Below are 18989 nucleotides of genomic sequence, written 5' to 3'. Positions count from 1 at the left end.
AGCAAAATGTGCTATTTGGCTGCACATTTTGTTTTCTGAATCACGCGGGAATACCTAATAGGGCCATCAATATGCATTTGCATGTTGCGGGCGCTATTAGGTTCGGGGGGTTGGACGCGCATTTTCGGCCACTTACTGAATAAGGGGTAATGCTAGCGCGTCAAACGCGGGTCCATTAGAGGGTTAACAGTGCGCTCCGTTGGAGCGCACTGTACTGTATCGGCCCAAAAGTTAGCCGGATAAACTTATATGGCTAACTTTGAAGGTATATTCAATAGTGAAACCACACTATTGAATATATCCAGCTATCTTAACTATAACTGTCCAACTTTAGGACACCTCATTGGCTCGACCAGACTTAGCTGGCTATGTCATCCAGCCACCTCTGAATATTGAAGTTAACCAATTAACTTAGCTAGCTAGCTCAACTTCTCCCAGTTATGCCTCCACAACGCCCCTAACTTAGGCCTGGATTTTCTAAAATTGCAGGGTTTTGTGAATCGCACGGTAACGGGGGGGCAGGAGGGCGAAGCAGGGAGTGGGCCTGCGAAAGCTGGCAGCGATCGCATCACCGCGGTGTTATCGCTGCTGGCTTTCGCACCCAATAGCGCCATCGTGAAAGGTGGTGCTATTGGGCGCACTACTGGCAGCAATAAGAGGTTTTAACTTATCGCTGCCAGCAAAGTTTCCGCAGCGTCTGCCCCGACGACTCCTCTTCCGGTGCCGACTCCACCCCGATCTAGCTATTGCACGTGAAAAGGGACTTTTCGCATGCGAAAAGTCCCTTTTCGCATGCGATAGGGTTAGAAAATAACCCCCTTACAGGCCAATACAGTACAGTGCACTCCGACGGAGCGCACTGTTAACCTGCCCTTGGACGCGCGTTTTCCCTTACCCCTTATACAGTAAGGGGAGGAAAACTCGCGTCCAACCCGCGGCACCTAATAGGGCCCTCAACATGCAAATGCATGTTGAGGGCCCTATTAGGTATGCCCGTGCGATACAGTAAGTAAAATATGCAGCCAAGCCGCACATTTTATTTTAAGAAATTAGCGCCTACCCAAAGGTAGGCGCTAGTTTCTGCTGGCACTGGGAAAGTGCACAGAAAAGCAGTAAAAACTGCTTTTCTGTGCACCCTCCAACTTAATATCATCGCCATATTAAGTCGGAGGACCCGAAGAGTAAAAAAAGTTTAAAAAAAAAAAAAGAAAAAAAATTTTAAATGGCCCGGCGGCTGTCGGGCCGAAAACCGGACGCTCAATTTTGCCGGCGTCAGGTTTCCGAGCCCGTGGCTGTCAGCAGGCTTGAGAACCGACGCCGGCAAAATTGAGCGTCGGCTGTCAAACCCGCTGACAGCCGCTGCTCCTGGTCAAAAGGAGGCGCTAGGGACACGCTATTTTCCCTAGCGCCTCCTTTTGCCCGTTTCTACTGCACTACCTAATTTAAATACTGTATCGCGCGCACAGGCCACTCGCCTGTGCGCGCGCTAGGAGAGCGAGCCTTCGTCCACTCTCCCGCGGACTTTACTGAATCGGCCCGTTAGCTAAATTCTAGCCGCACAACTTATTAGGTGGCTAGAATTGATTCAGGGTGAGTTTTCAGGAAGTGGGTTGGGGAGGTGGTGTTACAAACACATTCAGAGTTATTTTACCACTTACAACGTGTAAAATTCTTTAATGATGTCAATATTACAATGAATACTTCTGAATGTGTCTAACACCACCACCCCTAACCTCAACCCTCCTCCTGAACACTCACCCTGAATCAAAGTGCCCCCTTACAATGGTCCATATAAAGAGTATCAGACTGAGCTTTATAAAGAGGTTTGCTCTCGCCCCTTCCCTCCCCCCCCCCCCCCAAGCACACGTAAGGTTTGTGGTGCAGAGCTGCAGACATTCACGCGTGAAGAGTATTTTAGAAGCTATATGCATTTACTTTATAAAATAGTGCGTATCTTTGCGCGCGGTGAGATACACGCGTTAAGGGGCGCACGTGTGGCCCTTTTAAAATCTACCCATTAGGAATGAAATTTTCCTCGATGTAATGTTAAGAGTTTTTTCTGACATCTCTAAGTTAATGAAATTAAAAAACTGGGCTCCTACTTGCAGCATTTTCCTTAAATTTCCTTGCAAATGCCTCATTAAATATAAGGATGCTTCATATATATTTTATGAACCTGCAGAGTTAACCCTTTTTCTAAGTGATAAGATCATTCAACAGGGTTTGATGCTATTCCCCCCAAGCCCTCTCTCCGTGGTAGCCTCAAGTTCTCATATTCGTAACTTGGTCCTGTTTTGCCTTGTTATACACAATATACACAAATATTCTTTGGCTAGGGTATGAATTCTCCCGCTTATTTATGGAGTATGTAGTGCTTACCCTGTACTTTTTTCTTTTGTTTCTTGTTATACTTCTATGAGCAGTAACCATGCAACTGGTTTCCTTTCTCAAGTTTTCCTGACGAATTTTTGAATTTATCAAGAAAGAAATAATAAATTTATATTCCACGCCATCTCCAGCTCTAGGCAGATTACAGTGATTGATCCAGAAAACAAAGATTTACATCAATAAATAGATACAAACTAAAATATATAAATATACAGTATCTACATGGAATACAAAAAACCCCAACGGAAACAGGAGCATTCTGTGTTTATGCCTTAAGACACAGTTAATATCCCTTCCATAATGTAAAGCTAATTTTTTAAAATTGCAGACATTCAAATACTTTCATAGATGATATAAATATTCAGCAAAAAGCTAGCAACAGGTCATACTGCCTAGATATGTTTCTGCACAGAAAATTAAATGGGAAACCTGCCTTAAGACCCTCGATCTTAACATATGGAAACCCATCATTAATTTGTTTACAGTGAGTAAATGACTAGGGCCTATTCCCTTTCTACTTACAACTATTAACAGCATTAAGCATGCATTTTAAAATGGTTAAGATCTTTAAAAGCCTGAGAAAATAAATTAGCTTTATGCTGCTTCCTAAACCATGTCAATAAAGATTCATTCTTGAGATCCACAGGTAAAATCGTTCCAGAGGGTAGGACCAGCAACACTAGACGTATGTTCCTGTGATTCGTTCCATGTCACCGATGTAAAAAAACGAACACCCAATCAACTTCCAAAATGATGAGTTGAATGTGTGATATGGATGATACAATTTAAGAACCGAATTAAAACAGGAGGGGGGAGGTCTAATCATTAATTGCCTTAAACACAAGGGCAAGAATTTTAAATTTAATTCTTCAAGTAACAGAAGCCAGTGGAGCTTATACAGGAGAAATAGGCTCTTCCAGTGGGAGCCCAAGAGACAAGCCCAGCAGTCGCACTTTGGATAAACTGAGGAGCCACAACGTCTATTGTAAAAGGCCCAGTCTATCAGAGAAACAAGCAAAGATTGAACAACAGTCACTGATGTTTAAAAGACTTAATGTTATGTAATAGGCACAACGTTTAGAAGCAGGCTTTAGCCACATTTTTAATTTGAGGTCAAAAGGAAAAAGAAATGTCAACTTGAATCCCCAAAATTACGAACGTATTTTGAAATGGGTATTTGAAAATTCTCAACTGGAAACATCAACTGGAAGACATAATATAAATTAAGCATTTAAAATCTTCAGGCATCTCTTCAATTGTTCTGTCATGGTTCACGGTAGATGGTGCGATAGATGCGTGCCTAATACGCACGCATCTACCGCACCGCGCACATTTCCAAAGTTTTCAAAAAGGCCAAGTCATGGGCATGGTCTGGGTGGGGCATGGGAGTTTCGGGGCATGAACCAGAGACGTGCATGTAAATACCTATGCGCCCCAGTGCGCACAGAGGGCCCCTGATGTGTAACTTTGTTTTCGGCATGGATGAAGTATAAGATACAAAATAAAAATAAATAAATACTGAGCCATTTCTGAGGGGTTTAAAGGGTCTGGGGGAACTGGGGGAAGTGTAGACTATCAAACCGAGGGGAGGGTTGGAGAACCTATTAACTGGGTGAACTGGTGGACGAACTGGTAAACTGGGAATGGCGTGGTGGCACACAGCTTTCAAATCCCCTAATTTATGTGGTAGATGTGAGATTTGTGCACACATGCGCGTGCCCACTTAAAATTTAGCGTACGTGTGTGCGGCAAGTCTATATTATAACATGCACACGTATGCGTCATATGTGTGCCATGGCCATGGCACCAAGGGCCATGGCCATAAAATGGCCATGGCCCTTGGTGCAGGCGACAAACGCAAGCAAATGTGTGCTCACGTGCTGGTTTGAAAGTTACCGTCTTATTGTATATCTATGGTCACTTTGTAAAGCTGGGCAGTCAGTTATAAAATATATGCTATAATGTGCAATTTTATGTCCCTATTACAACTTCTATTTCTGATTTGCTACAAAAAACTGAAAAAAGTGTTTCTAATAATTTCTTGGCTAGTAGACAGCTGTCTCATTAAATGTAAAGAAAATTGAAATTAAAATTTCAATATTTACTGTATTAAGAGCCAAAAATGATCTAATAGTACCAGAAAATACTTAAAGAACAGTCAAAGCCCCACAAAAAAAGTATCCATGCTTGAAGAGGCAAGATCTTAGTATTATGGGCCTTCTTAAAGCAAAACTGAAAATCAATCAGATAGTTATCTAAAATGTTAAGTTGTTTCAAGACAATCTTCTCTAAGCCAAGAAGGGTAAATTTGATATAGGTCTATAATTCCCCAAATCTGAAGAATTTGTTATCCCTTTTAAAGCCAGATTAATTGCTCCAATTTTTAAGACTATTGTAGATGACCCTCGGAGGGAAATGCATTCACCATAGAAACAATATTGTCACCCAAATCATTATATAGGATCTTCATTAATACTGTTCAACATTGCTTTATTACGCAAAAATTAGTATTCAATTTTGCTACTACTCCCACCAATTCAAAAATAGTTGTCAGATTAAAAGATCCCCATAATGGGCCAAATAAATAAAGGACAACACATTATCAATTGAACATACTAAAGACAACTTGTTAAATCCAGCAATAACTTACCCCACCTTTTCCTGGCAGTGGCAAGCGAAGTTGTCATAAAAAGATTTATCTAAAATTATATTATTTCCATGGGGACTAGAAAAAAGTGACCACACACTATGAACAAGCTCTTGGGGTCATGACACTGCAGCCTGTATGTGAGTAGAAAAATATATCTTTTTAGTCTCAATGAGAGTTGAACATCACAAGTTTTGATTTATATAAATTTAAATCATTATCCAATTTAGATTTCCGCCAGTGATGCTCAGTAGCCCTAAGCTCCTGTTTTGCTTTCCTCATAGAATCATTATGTCCTAGGGACAAACCTGTCCCTAGGACATAGCCATAGCATCTTGTCCCTAGGACATAGCCATAGCATCCTCCAAATTTAAACAAGAGACATCATTCAGTTTAAAAAGTCAAAGATTTCGTAGTTGATCAATGTCAACACGGGAACATCAAGAGCTTGTGACAAGGTGGTTTACCCAGGCTGGTAAAAACTGGCAAAGTGATCTTTTATAAAGTAGTGGGCAGACCAAGGGACTTACTGAGACAATAGCTGACATAGAGAATACGATAATAGTCAACAATCATGTACAAAAACAAGATCCAAAGTGTGCACATATCTAATGTGTAGGAATATAAAAAAAAATTGTGTCCACCCAAGCATAGTGGCCAAGAAATCCTCACATCCAGATGACAAAAAGAATAGACTCCACATGTAAATTAAAATCACCAAATACAAGAATATTTTTCATATTGGCCTTCATAGCCAGCAAATATTGTGTCAAAGCATGATGTACATCAATAATTTCAGGAGGACCATAGACTAAGCAAAGATCATAGCCCAATGGAGAAGATAACATCAAGAGCGCCAGATTCATATCATCATTGACCCCATTATAAATTGGTCACTTCATGAGATCAGAATGCATAAGGCTTACTGAACATGAAAGCTGTTTGCATACCAGGGAACTACTGCTCCCATTGTGGACCACTGTCTTAATGAACATCATAATTTTGAACAGCAGAAGTGGTCTGTTGAGCATATTCCTCTGAACCCACAAGGGGGTGAGACTGCAGAAAACAGTTGAACCTTTGTGAATTTGAGATTTGTACCATCAACACTGTGAAACAATTTGATTTAAACAAAGAAATTGCTATATTAATAAGACATGCCTTTTATATACAAACTGTGATGTAATTACAGAGAAGTCCAACTGGCTTTTTTCAACTCAGTGCTTATTTAATGTCGGTCAATTTCTTTATGCAGGAAGTTGGAAATCTGAGTATGAGAACGATACCCTGCAGCAGATTTGTTATTCGAAAATTTGATCTGAAATTTTGCATTATTTTATTAAGATAAATGCACAATATTTATCATGTGGATTGTTTTTGTATTGCTTTACACATAAGGAGTGGTAAACTTTTCATAAAAATCACTGTAAAGAAGACCATATGATTAAATTGGAGAATGGTTGCAGTGACTATTGCAATATCAACTGTCCCATTATGATGGTCAATCATATTATTTATAATTATTATTTTGTGTGAGGTTTTTCAATAGTGGATTTGATTATACATATCTTGCTACAGCTTTAAGAAAGACAGGTGTACCTAAGTCAAGCCTGTTACCTACGGGGACACACACTGACACTTCTTAATGCAAGGTCCCTTTAAGGCTTCCACGAATCTTACAGTTATCACTAGAACATAAGAACATAAGAAAATGCCATACTGGGTCAGACCAAGAGTCCATCAAGCCCAGCATCCTGTTTCCAACAGTGGCCAATCCAGGCCATAAGAACCTGTCAAGTACCCAAAACCTATGTCTATTCCATGTTACCATTGCTAATGGCAGTGGCTATTCTCTAAGTGAAATTAATAGCAGGTAATGGACTTCTCCTCCAAGAACTTATCCAATCCTTTTTTAAACACAGCTATACTAACTGCACTAACCACATCCTCTGGCAACAAATTCCAGAGTTTAATTGTGCGTTGAGTAAAAAAGAACTTTCTCCGATTAGTTTTAAATGTGCCCCATGCTAACTTCATGGAGTGCCCCCTAGTCTTTCTACCATCCGAAAGAGTAAATAACCGATTCACATCTACCTGTTCTAGACCTCTCATGATTTTAAACATCTCTATCATATCCCCTCCTTAGCCGTCTCTTCTCCAAGCTGAAAAGTCCTAACCTCTTTAGTCTTTCCTCATAGGGGAGCTGTTCCATTCCCCTTATCATTTTGGTAGCCCTTCTCTGTACCTTCTCCATCGCAATTATATCTTTTTTGAGATGTAGTCTCTGGTCTGCCTGTGAGTTATTTGTAGAGAAGGTAAACAGAAGACTACAGTGGAATCCATTTCCACAGCTAATAAAGTTCTGAATACAAATCAGTGGAGGGACCCCAGTGTTGATATTTGTTTGATAAAAGTACCCTGTAATTTGATGAGAAGCAAGCTGCAAGATGAGCTTCTGCTCACCTTCCCTGCAGGAAGCAATCCACATAAAGACTAGCAAGACTGCGTGTGTCAAACTTGTGCACATACACACTGAACTGGTATTCACCTAAATAATCAAGGAACCAATTGAAGATTATTTTATTCAATTTCTTCAGTACAAATAAATAAATACATTGCTTATTGCAATTCCTATGTTGAACCTTTTGATGCTACCAAGTATCCTAATCATTGCACGCTCAGAAGTAGCAAGCACACAGGAGGTAGGCTGAATTTGTTCTCCAGTTTAAAAATGCTGAAATTCTAGACACAATTCCAATCTTGTAGAACCCTAGGAAAAGCGAGAAGGCTGCTGGTTGAGGTTATTGTTTTTCCTCCCTCTCCACCTGGAGAACCCAAATTGAGAAGTGAGAGAGAGAGGGTTACACTAGCATGACACTATGGAGGTGAAATTTAAGATCTGAATGAAAGACGAGACACGGCCATCGGCCAAGGATATGATAAAATGGAGGAATGAGGGGTAGCTTGGGCAGTCATACCAGTCATCACTCAGTCCAGCTGTAAGCAGAGAGGGCTAGGAGTAGCGGGGGAGCAAGTAAAAAGGTGGAAAACCATCCATTGTCGGGTTTTATATAGAATAAAGTTGCTGCCCTGTTATTTTGCTTAATGGGAGATGTGGTGTGGTCTATTGCTGGGAGGTGAGAAGGGGGTGTTATGGCTGCCAGCACTGGAAGCAGTACACAATTGCCTGCTACTGTGGCCCATTTGGGGCTGTGATATAGGGTAATTCCATTCTGATTCCCCCTCTGACAGGGTCAGTCCAGCTTGGGCATGCCATGTAGGAGGCACAGTCTGTTCTAGAGATGGAAGGGGGTAACTGCCTCTCACAGTGTTGGTCCTTACCAGCTGCAGTGGGCAGAGGGCAGCAGATGCCACTGAAGGCAGGTTAGTTATGTCAACACTTTCCAGATTTTCATAGAGATGTGGGCAATACATGAGAAATGCAGCCTGTAAGAAATTATATATATATATAGCTATAGATATAATCATACACAATACACATAATACAATCCTAAAGGTTTGTATATCTGCCATTTTACTACACTACTAAACCCTGCTTTAATGGTTTTTGACATATAGTACCCTGCAAATTTCTAAATGTGCTGACTGCCTCTCCTCTGTTGGTGAGAATGATTTATCAAACAGGTCACATGCCCCCTTACAAGTGCCCAGAAAAAAGGAAGCAAGCTGAACCTTAAAACCATGCCAAAAATACTATAATGCAAAGTGTCTTTGTGACTGTTTAGTTCAAGTGTCTTATTACCTTCTTATGCATCATGACACACCAGTGAATACTTTCATTTTATGCCACACTTTGGAGAGAGATGAATATAGGCAGAGGTAGAGTTCCCCACCTACTGGAAAGCATATCTTCATGACATTTTGCTCCAGTCTCATCTTAAAAAAAAACCAGTCAAGTCCTCGATTTTCCATTAAAAAAAAAAAAAACCAACCCCTCAGAATCAGAAGAATGTGATTGAAATAAGAAGGCGTAAATCTTAAAAACTGCACTTTCTTTAGTATGAAAACATGAATTACTTGCTGGGGATCCAAGACTGAGGCAGCAAGCAGCAGCATCCTGGCAGAGCTCCGTTAACACTGTGCTGAAACATTAAAGATTACCTTAATGTGGGCTGCAAGACGAAGGGCAGATCGGTGGCTTTTGTCATAAGTTTCAGGGATTCCAGCTCTGAATTCCTTTATGAGTTGTGCAGACAGTTGTCATAAGGTTTGACACTGCGCTGTTTAGTTGGGCATTATAGCTTAAGGCAGGACAAGTGTCAAAGCAGGCTAACGTGCAAGCTAACACACAGCAGTAATTCTAGAGGGATTCTCTGGTTAGAATCTCTCCTGTATTAATGCACTGTGACTGACGAGGCCGTGGATATGCAGTTAGAAAAAGAAACGTCCTCATTTACTCACGCAAGGCAAGTGAACAAAAGATGACATATAGCTAGAGCGTGCTAGGATACATAAATATATAATCTTTGGTATCCAGGGTAGTACCATATATAGCAATACTTAAAGTTGACAGTTAGATCACGTAGGCAGCATGTAAGCTTATGCATAGGTATTAGTTACAGTAAGTTAAATATAATATTAAATACTGCCTGCTGATTTATTGATTGCTTATTATCATGAACAGTATAGCCTATATGAGAATTAAAACTGTGACACTGTCTCAGAACAGCTTCCTGATTTTGTTGGTAACCTTTTCTTTATCAGAGCGCATGCATCTAATGAGAAATAAAGGTAATAGGAACGCAACCTATTTCTGGTTCTTGTTTTTAAAAGTATTTTTGTACAAATTCAGCCAGTGTAATATAGAGCTAAGAGTTTGGGCCCGATAAGGAATTTCATAATGGACAGTTTTTACTGTATATGGAATTCCTCGCTTTCCCTATAGCCCTACTAGCCTCATCTCCATGTGGTCCGACGGACGCTCATGTGCCCCGGGAGGAGATGCTGATGACAGTTGAGCCATTGAGGAGTTCTGGAGGGGAATGTTTGCCTCCATTTCCCCCCAGTTCGATGGCATCAAGTCCAGCCATGAGGACGCCTCCAGCAAATCCTGCAGTGATTAGGTTTCTTGGTGAACAGAGTTGCCTTTGGATGACGTGGCTGGGACTCCATCAGGTGTGGAGAATGCCAAGAGCAGCAGTGCACCTGCTAGTTCCATCAAGATGGCTGGTTTTCACCTTCACAGAGCTTCAGAATCACGGCAGGAGGACGTCAAAAGAGGTACTGTTCCAGCTTCCTTTTCAGCCCACCACTTTCACTCTTGAGATCTGGAAAGCCATTGAGGGCCTTGGGAAAATGATTACCACTCAAGCTGGATCTCTGCAAGCCAACACTTAATCTTCGGATTCTCGTATAGTTGTTTTGGAAAACTTTAAAGAAGATATGGCTGTACAAGTGTCTGAGGTTGAAACAAACTTCTCTTAGGTTAAGGCTCTGCAGGAGAGCCTGATTCTCTCTAACAAAGTCGAAAATTTGGAAAACTCTTTACAGCATAAGAATCAATTTACACTTTGTAAATTTCCTTCGTGTCCCTATGATTTCTCCTAGGCACATGTTTAAAAGATATATATTGAAGGGTCACAAAATCCCTGAAAATGCCCTTCTGCCTATTGCCAAGATATAATATTTACCTCCATCTAAGAAGGAAATTGAGGGTAGAAGTCAAACTCTCTCTGACAGATAACTCCTTGGACTTGACAGCTTTATTGAAAACCTCTGATTCTGCAGTGGCAGAGCCTTCTAACTCTGTTGGTCTCCTTGGTTTTTGGACTTGGAAAGAGAATGGCTTTCAAGAATGTATTTTAGACATTTCCTATGCTGCAGAGCAAAGTTATTCTGCGACATGGCAAGATTTACTGAAAAGGAAAGGAAGCAATTCCTTATATTAAGACCTAGGGTGTTACAACTGGGGGCCCAGGTTTATCTTAAATTTCCTTGTAAAGGCTGTTTTAAGTATAGGAAAACCATGGATGTTTTCTTTGAGCCTAATCATCTTTCCTTCTTTATGGCTACGATTGTACCTCCACAGCCTCTCGTTACTGCCTCAGAGGCTTCTTTGTACTCTCCCTTCTGTTGGTAGGCCCTGGAGATGATTGCTTGCTTCCCATTTTTCCTTTGTTCATTTTGCTTTACTTCCATTATTACAGCGATCTTGGATTCTCCTAATTATGGAGAATCTTTAGCTGAGGGCATATTGTTTTCCTTTCTTTAATTCATTTCCCATTTTTTTTGCTTTGGAATCAGCTGTAGTTTTGCTTTGTTCCGGTTTACCTTGATGTATATACTGGAAACTGCAGAAATAAAGAGAGTTAAATAAGGAAAAAAGAAAACAAGAATTTTCTCTGTGGCACAGATCTTTCTGTAGGAAAGCCAGTCCCTTCTTACAGATGCCAATTTTCTTTTTTCAGTGCCACCTTTGTTAAAAGACAAGTTCACATCTGCCGTGCCAGAAAATTTAAACAGGACTTATTAAAATTGCTTAACAACGTGCTCCACTTTAAAAAAGCCTCTCCACCGAGAACCGGGGCAATGTGGAAATCGCATCCATATGTTACTGAAATACAAAACCGCTCTGCACTGTAGCTCCTTCTCTAGGACTTTCTGAGAGCTGCAATCTCATGTCCCCAAGACAATAATAAGGTGTAAACAGCCTCTAAGTAAAGAGAACAGATGCACAAGATTGACTAGAGCTTTAGATTTTCTCTCGGAGAAGAAGATCAGACGGGGAAAAAAAAATGTACCTGTGGGGACAATGCTCCCTCCAAGGAGTGACTAGATGGGTGCAAACTTTTTTTTTTTTTTTTTTCGTGTGAGCAACAATTTTTTCCAAACCAATAATTTTTGAGCGCCAGTATTAGCACTGCATTTCTGTATACAACAGAGAGAAAAATTTATGTGAGCGACCATGTACATGCAACCTGTGAGCGATGCTCTGAAATGTATGAGCAATCACTCATGCACTGAGCTTAGAGAGAACTATGGGTCTTATAGTCATCCGAGTTATTTTATTAAGAGCAAAACAAACTATGCTGGCCTGCCCTGCCGGCTGGAAATGATTCACCTTGACATGAAGCCAGAAGCACCATCAGTGGACCAAAAGATGTGGAGCAATAGATGCAATGCCAAAAGGAAAGTACTAGCATCCACCTTCCGTACACCGCTCATTAGCACATGAAGAGACCATAAGAGCACGACGATCACACATTTCAGAATATTACAAGATATAAAATCACTATTACAGTTAGATAGCTAACTAGTATACAAAATAGGGGAGGATGACACCAATTACTAGACCTGTGAAGTAACGTTTACAAAACCACAAACTACCCTCACAACAAGGACTTGGTATCTCTCACGTGGCAGAAGGCAGAGGGTGGTTACTTATGAAAATTCATTAGAAATGTCTATGGATCCTCCTGGAATAGACTAGGAAAGACCTACTTAATAATGCTGAGTACATCCCTCTTTCCAGAATTTGTTATACAAGTTCATCCTATACAGGATGATTATTTCCAATGCCATTTACTGCTCCTGTAGCTCAGAAATTTTTTTTTTTAATGTGTTCTTATAGCTCTGCAATTATGCAGATTAGCCTTCCCTGAAATTAAACTTTGTCAACTGTTAAGCAAACATTAAGATTCACCTGTAGGAATAATGAGCAGAAAATGAAGCTCATTAGGTCAAATTAAAAGAAGAATAATTGAGAAATGACTATGACAGCACACCCATGGCCAAATGTACCTGTTTGGTACCCCTGGGTATAAGAGTAGGAAAGGAGTTTTTCTCCAAGGGTGTTGGGAGCCCAGTGGGAAGGATGGGGGGGGGGGGGGAGGGGGAAGTGATGGTCCTTTCCTGAAGATGAACCTTGATGAAAGGGAAACCACCTTCTCCATCCTGGTGGCACATTCCCAAGCAGTGGCATTTTATCCCCTTAAAGGAGCAAGGGCGAGTCACTGACTCTTCTGTTTTATAGTCCTAATGCCACTGGTCCACCAGCCCCTGCCTCTTTAAGGGGGGGGGGGGGAAGGTCAAGCAGGACACTGCCATCAGAATGGAAGAGGTGGTGTCCCTTTCAGCTTGGTGCCTTTAGGCAACTGCCTGGTCTGCGTAGTGGAACAGAGTACAACCCCTTCCCCCTCTACCTAAACTGCCCCCCTCCCCAGCAAAATAGCATGGAAGGGATCCACTTCTATGCCTAGCTTATACGAAGCTAAAGGACATAGCATCACATTTCCAGATGAGAAGTCATGAAAGATTGCAGAGGAGACTGCCATTGCTATAACTCTAAACTGCTTCACAAAAAAAAAAGTGAATGGAAAACCAGAGATGGCAATGCAACAGGAATTAAAAATGGGCAGTCTATATATTCTGTATTTACAAGAAAAAAAAAATCTGCTTTCTTGTTGACCTAATGCAAACCCCCCCCCAGCTTTTTAGGAAAGTAAAAGCACAGTTGAAATAATCTTTACCTCTGTAATATATCAAAGAACCTCAAATATTGACGCAAAGTGAAATATTAGTAGATGGTGAGGAGCTCTCTCTGTAATCACTACGTGCAGACTTTAATTAATGTAAAAGACTTAAAGTGGATCTCACAAAGGGAAGGGTCACAGTATTAATTAACTTGCGAGCCAGTGCTGTTTTATGCAATTTAACGGTTTAAACGCAAAGCAAAAACCTGCGTTAGCCAAGTTAAATGGCCGTAACACATTCATTTCCTGGATTAATGAGAAATCGAAAGCGCTTTCCTGATTTCTTGCCCAATTTTTTTTATTTGTAAATTCATTTAATTAAGGGAGATTTTTCTGTGGCAGAATAAAAACGCGTTAGCTTTCTTAAATGGCGTCCTTCTTCGAGGGTTACGTCATACCTGGCGAGAGCTTGCTCAACAGCCACGAGAAATGTACTCGGCGCGCCAGAGAACCGTCCCTGGTTGTGGCTGGGCTTACAGACGAACCGAGCAGACCATACCATGCTGGTCAAAGAATCCCATGAGGAAATCCTTGAACTGCATTTTAACATTAAAAAAGACATTTTCTTGCAGATTTGCTTCACCATTTGTGATCCTTGGATTTCCACTTGTTTAGTAAAACCACCTTTCTCCCTCTTAGCATTTTAGTTGTATTTATTTCTCTCCGGTCACAAAGGAATAGAAAGCGAGAATGTTACCATGCCTTGATTTCTTCCTTTTTTTTTTTTTATTTGCCACTCTCTAGCCTCTGCAGCCACCGCCTGCGTCGCTTCTCTTCCCTCGTTCTGCAGCTGCTATGCCAGGTGAGACACATATAGCTCCAACTTCACCAGTCTGGCAGGTCAACCCCAGGTACCTGATCCAGCCATAATTTTCACCCCATTGCATCGTTCGTACTAATTTATTTTTTATTTATTTACTTATTTATTTATTTTAGAGAAAGCAGGACAATGAGTCCATAGATTGCAAGGGGGGAAAACACATAACTGGATCAGCTCCTCAGGGCTGACTTGGGCCAGGTGACAACACTAGCCAAGGAGCCAGACAGCAGTATATGCATGAAGGATTGGTAGCAGAGGATATGGGGGGGGAGGGGGATAGCCAAAGGCGGCCCAGAGGAGAGAAGAGACTCAGAAGGTAAAGGGATGGAGGGAAGAGAGACTGGGAGAAGAAGGGTCTGAACACAGACTCCAGGAAAGAAAAGAGTAGAAGAGAGCAGCAGGAGAGACTCTAAGGGAAAGAGAGAATGACAAATGACTGGAGGGGAGGGAGGGCAATGAACATCCAAGAGGTGGAGAGAACTTAAAAAAAAAAAAAAAGTGCCTTAGGGAGGAGCAGACAGAGGTGGAAAACAGGAAATAGTGACAGGGCGAGGATGGCAGAATGGAAAGCACAAGAATATTTAAAAAAAGAAGAAACCTGACATGGAGAGAGGGACGGCATAATGACAAAAAGATTACCCAAGTGTGCACCAAATCTTTATAAAGGGAACGATTTCTGATGGGCATTTACTTTTGGGGCGCAATTAGCAGTACAAAATGCACATTGACTTATGCAAACGTGCGACACAATCTGAATACCGGGTGCCCCAGAACTTGCCGACCCATGAACAGCTACAGGAAACCCAGGGGCCTCCTTCAGAAACATTAAAATGTTTGCTTTTCTTTCAAACTCCCTTATACGTTTTCAATTGTGTACTTTGGGAAAAAAAGAAAATCAATAAAAAAAATGGTTCTACAAAAAATGTTTGCTTTTCAAATAGAAGAAGGAGCTAAGTGGAGGAGCGGTGGGAGGGGCAGAATCGTGCAGGGCGCAGTTCCCAGGCCACTGCGTACGTCAGCACAGCCTCGGAAGCAGACGGCAAAAATGTGGCAAATCATGGCAAAGAGCATGAGAGGAAGAGCCGTCGCCTCCTGCCCCCCTTCACAGGAGGGGCCCCTCTTGGACCAGTGAGGGCCCCCCGCCCCCCACCCCGAGCCATTTGGGCAGGAGGGAGGGGCAGTGGAGAAAAGCAAGAGAGAGGAGGAGGGAGAAACAAAAAACGCAGACCAGTCATCATATACTGTATTTTATATGAGACATTAGCATGTACTGTAACCTTACCTGCTGTCTGCTACCGGGCCGTGACCTGTACAAGCCAAGGTAGCCGTGGTTTGTTGCCCTCCGTTATCTATGTCTTGTTCGATCTTCCACTGCTCTGCACTGTTGACTCTCACCGCCACAACCTTCACACTTGGCGCGGCCTTAACCCTGCGGAAGGCAAAGCACAGAAAGATCGTGCTTAAATCATTTACATTGATGAAGCGAAAAAGAAAAAACTCAAGAAAAGGCAACAGGGCTGAAAAAATGAAACTCTGCTTCACTTTTCAATGGACCGAAAGCCCAACTGCTGATCCAAAATTAGTCTGAGGCCACTCTACAGAAGCAGCAGGCAGGAATTCATTCTACAGTCAAGTGTAAAGTTAGTTAATCTTTAAATTCGCCAATCTGTTCTGGACAGCATTCCTCTATACTTCAGTGGCAACAATTCAATGCAAATTGAACAGAGGTAACAAGGAGAAACTCGTATAATTTGATGGGTCTGTACTTCCAGTAAATGCCGAAAGCGCCGACGTTGTGCTGTAAACACAGTGCATACTGGTGTGCTTGTGAATAGTCACTTCCCAAATAAAATACAGAGAGATAATTGGAATATCCCCTGCAGGCCAAACATCTAATAAGGGGGGAAAAAAAAAAACTTTATTTCTCAAACTCTGCTCATTTACTCGCTTTTAAACTGAATCTCAAAGACAATGATGGGAGCACAGAGTCCAGAATGGGCCACATCATTTCACAATCAGGATAGACTACTATGAATTTTTTTTTTGAGCAAAATTCTCTTTAAAAAAAAAAAAAAAAAGACAGTGCTCCAACTCTGAGAAAAACATTTTTAGAAGGCAATTTCACAATCAGGAGAAAGCTGCTGCCTGTTTCCCAAGCAGAACTTAAGCTGCCGTGAAATGAAAGCCAACGTCACTGACAGATGTCTGATGAAGCATTCAAGTTTACACTGCCTGCAGTGTGCAAGATCTGTAAAAGGGGCCTGGGTTTATTTAAAAAAAATAAATCACAATTTGGCAGCAAATCTTTCGCAAAGTGGCAAATATTATTTCTCTGGAAGTGAAGCTTCTCTGCTATACCCCCGAAACTTGTTCATGTTCTGCTTTACTAAGCCCCCAGAGCTCCGTGCCAATTACAAAATAAATCAAAAGTGTTGTCATACTTCTCCCATAACTCTTCTTCTTCTAGACCTCAACTGCTTTGATTTGTTTTCTTGATCACTTTGGTGCGGAGTTCTAACAGCTGTATTGTTTTTGGGGAAAAACTGGTTTCATTGGACCAACTTGTGAAAAAAAATCCAAGGATAAGATAAGATAAGATTTGAAGACCACATTGATCCTTTTCCAACACCTGAAGAAAGTTTTTACATTGATCCAAGCCCCTGTGATGACGATTAAATGCTGTGCAAGAGTGGTGAACCATCAGTCCATGTCCATGAAAAACCCATTCAAACTAGGACTTAGGAACCTTGATTCACAACTCTACTGATGGGATTGCCAACACCAAGGAGATTCCGAAGCTGCTGGTTGTGTATTGCACGTATCCCATAACAATGACGACAGAAAAGGACCAATGGTCCATCCAGCCTGCCCAGCAAGCTTCCCATGGTGGTAGTTGCCACGGCGAGCAGGTTACCCCCATGTATCACAAATTTTTCACTGCCAATGCATGAATGTGCAAAAATACCACTCAAAGATCCAGAATAGTGATTTATTAACCCCCACTGCTATATTAGTATTCTTTGCTGGCAACTGAAGAGATAATACAAGATCTTTGCATTCCATTTACAGACACTGAAAGTCTCCCTGGGGGCTCTTTCTTGTATTAAGATTTTACTACCCACACAGTACAAAATAATTATTTCAGGAGTGGGTGCACCTCCTTAGATGCTCTTTCCAACCACCCTCACCAGTGAAGGATCCATAACATCACACTGTTCTTAATAATGAAATCTCACAAAACCATCCTTAATAGTGACAGGATAATTGGTAATAGGTAAAGGTAAAAAAAAAAAAAAAAAAAAGGTCTACAATGAAATACTGCAATCAGTTGCCTGCATTTATAGGATGCGACTGCTTACAACCTCCTTACTTTTACCACATTTTTCTTGGGCTTCCATATTGATCTCATTGCATAAAGCACAAAGATGATTATATATATATATATATATATATATATATAGGCTTTCTGCAGTGATATTAAATGTTCTGCATGGCTGTTTCTATCTCTAAATCCTTAGGATGCATCACAGGGTATTTCTTTTTTTTTTTTCCCAGGTTTTCTGAGCTCTAGATGAGGCCTTCCCAAACCTTTCCTGGGAACTGCAAAGGCAGTTGGGTTTCATGCAATCCCCAATGAATATGCAAAGGTTTGCATCCACTAAAAACCTTTATATGCAAATTTATCTCATGCATATGCATTGTGGCTATCCTAAACTATATATATTTTTTTTTTTTTATTGTATTTAATTATTTGATTTATCCAATGAGTTGTGAGAATCCCAGGACAGGCTTGGGAAGCCCTGGTCCAGACAGCAATTATCAGCAAGGAGTTGGCCAATGAACCAGCTTATATGGAAAATTGTGACTCAATCTTAGCTGTAACTGCTCTTTTCTCCAATACAATTAACCTGCTTTATATTTCAAAATGGCAGATTTGCAGTATCAGTACATACTAAGAATGTGATGACTGAGGGGGGATATGAGATGTCTACAAAATCATGAAAGGACTTTAACAGGTTAATGCAAATCGGTTATTTACTCTCTTAGCTAATAGAAGGACTAGGGGGCACTCCATGAAGTTAGCAAGTAGCTCTTTTCAAACAAATGGAAGAAAATTGTTTTTCACTCAGCGTGTAGTTAATCTCTGGAATTCATTGCCAGAGGATGTGGTTACAGCACTTGGTGTAACTGGGTTTAAAAAAGGTTTGGATAGGTTCCTAGAGGAAAAATCCATAAATTGATATTAATTAATAAGCAATAGCTTGAGATTTATTTAACATTTGGCTATTTGCCAGGTACTTGTGACAGATTGGCCACTGTTGGTCTGACCCAGTAAGGCATATCTTATGTTCATTTGCTGAAATTGAAATGGGAAATTTTGAATAATCTCCCATTTTGTTTCAATTAGACTTAAAATTTCAGGGTTGTTTTTTTTTTGTTTGTTTATTTTCTCTCATTTCATTTTAAAATGCTACCACCACACCAAATAAAAAAAAAAAAAACCAACCTCCTTCTGGGGCCTTTCCTCTGATTCCCCCCCTCCCCAATGCTCTTACCATTATTTGCTTTTTCTTCCTGAGGCAGGCGTACTCCCCAGGTGCTCCTGCCCACCAGAGAGAGATTTAGAAATGGCACTGGTGGA

At 41.1% G+C, this 18989-nt stretch overlaps 1 protein-coding gene across 1 annotated transcript in view; it reads right to left on the bottom strand.

The window, feature by feature from the left end:
* Positions 1–18989, bottom strand: part of TMEM132B (transmembrane protein 132B) — a 533841-nt gene that overhangs the window by 302532 nt on the left and 212320 nt on the right. The window contains exon 3 of the mRNA XM_029571422.1: positions 15630–15776. Coding sequence (XP_029427282.1) covers positions 15630–15776 — 147 coding nt within the window. The remainder of the gene's footprint in view (positions 1–15629; positions 15777–18989) is intronic.

This window comes from Rhinatrema bivittatum, chromosome 11, assembly GCF_901001135.1.
Source record: "Rhinatrema bivittatum chromosome 11, aRhiBiv1.1, whole genome shotgun sequence".
NCBI classification, from domain to species: domain Eukaryota; kingdom Metazoa; phylum Chordata; class Amphibia; order Gymnophiona; family Rhinatrematidae; genus Rhinatrema; species Rhinatrema bivittatum.
Note: the sequence above shows the minus strand (reverse complement) of the source record. Positions and strands in the feature narration are given on the sequence as shown.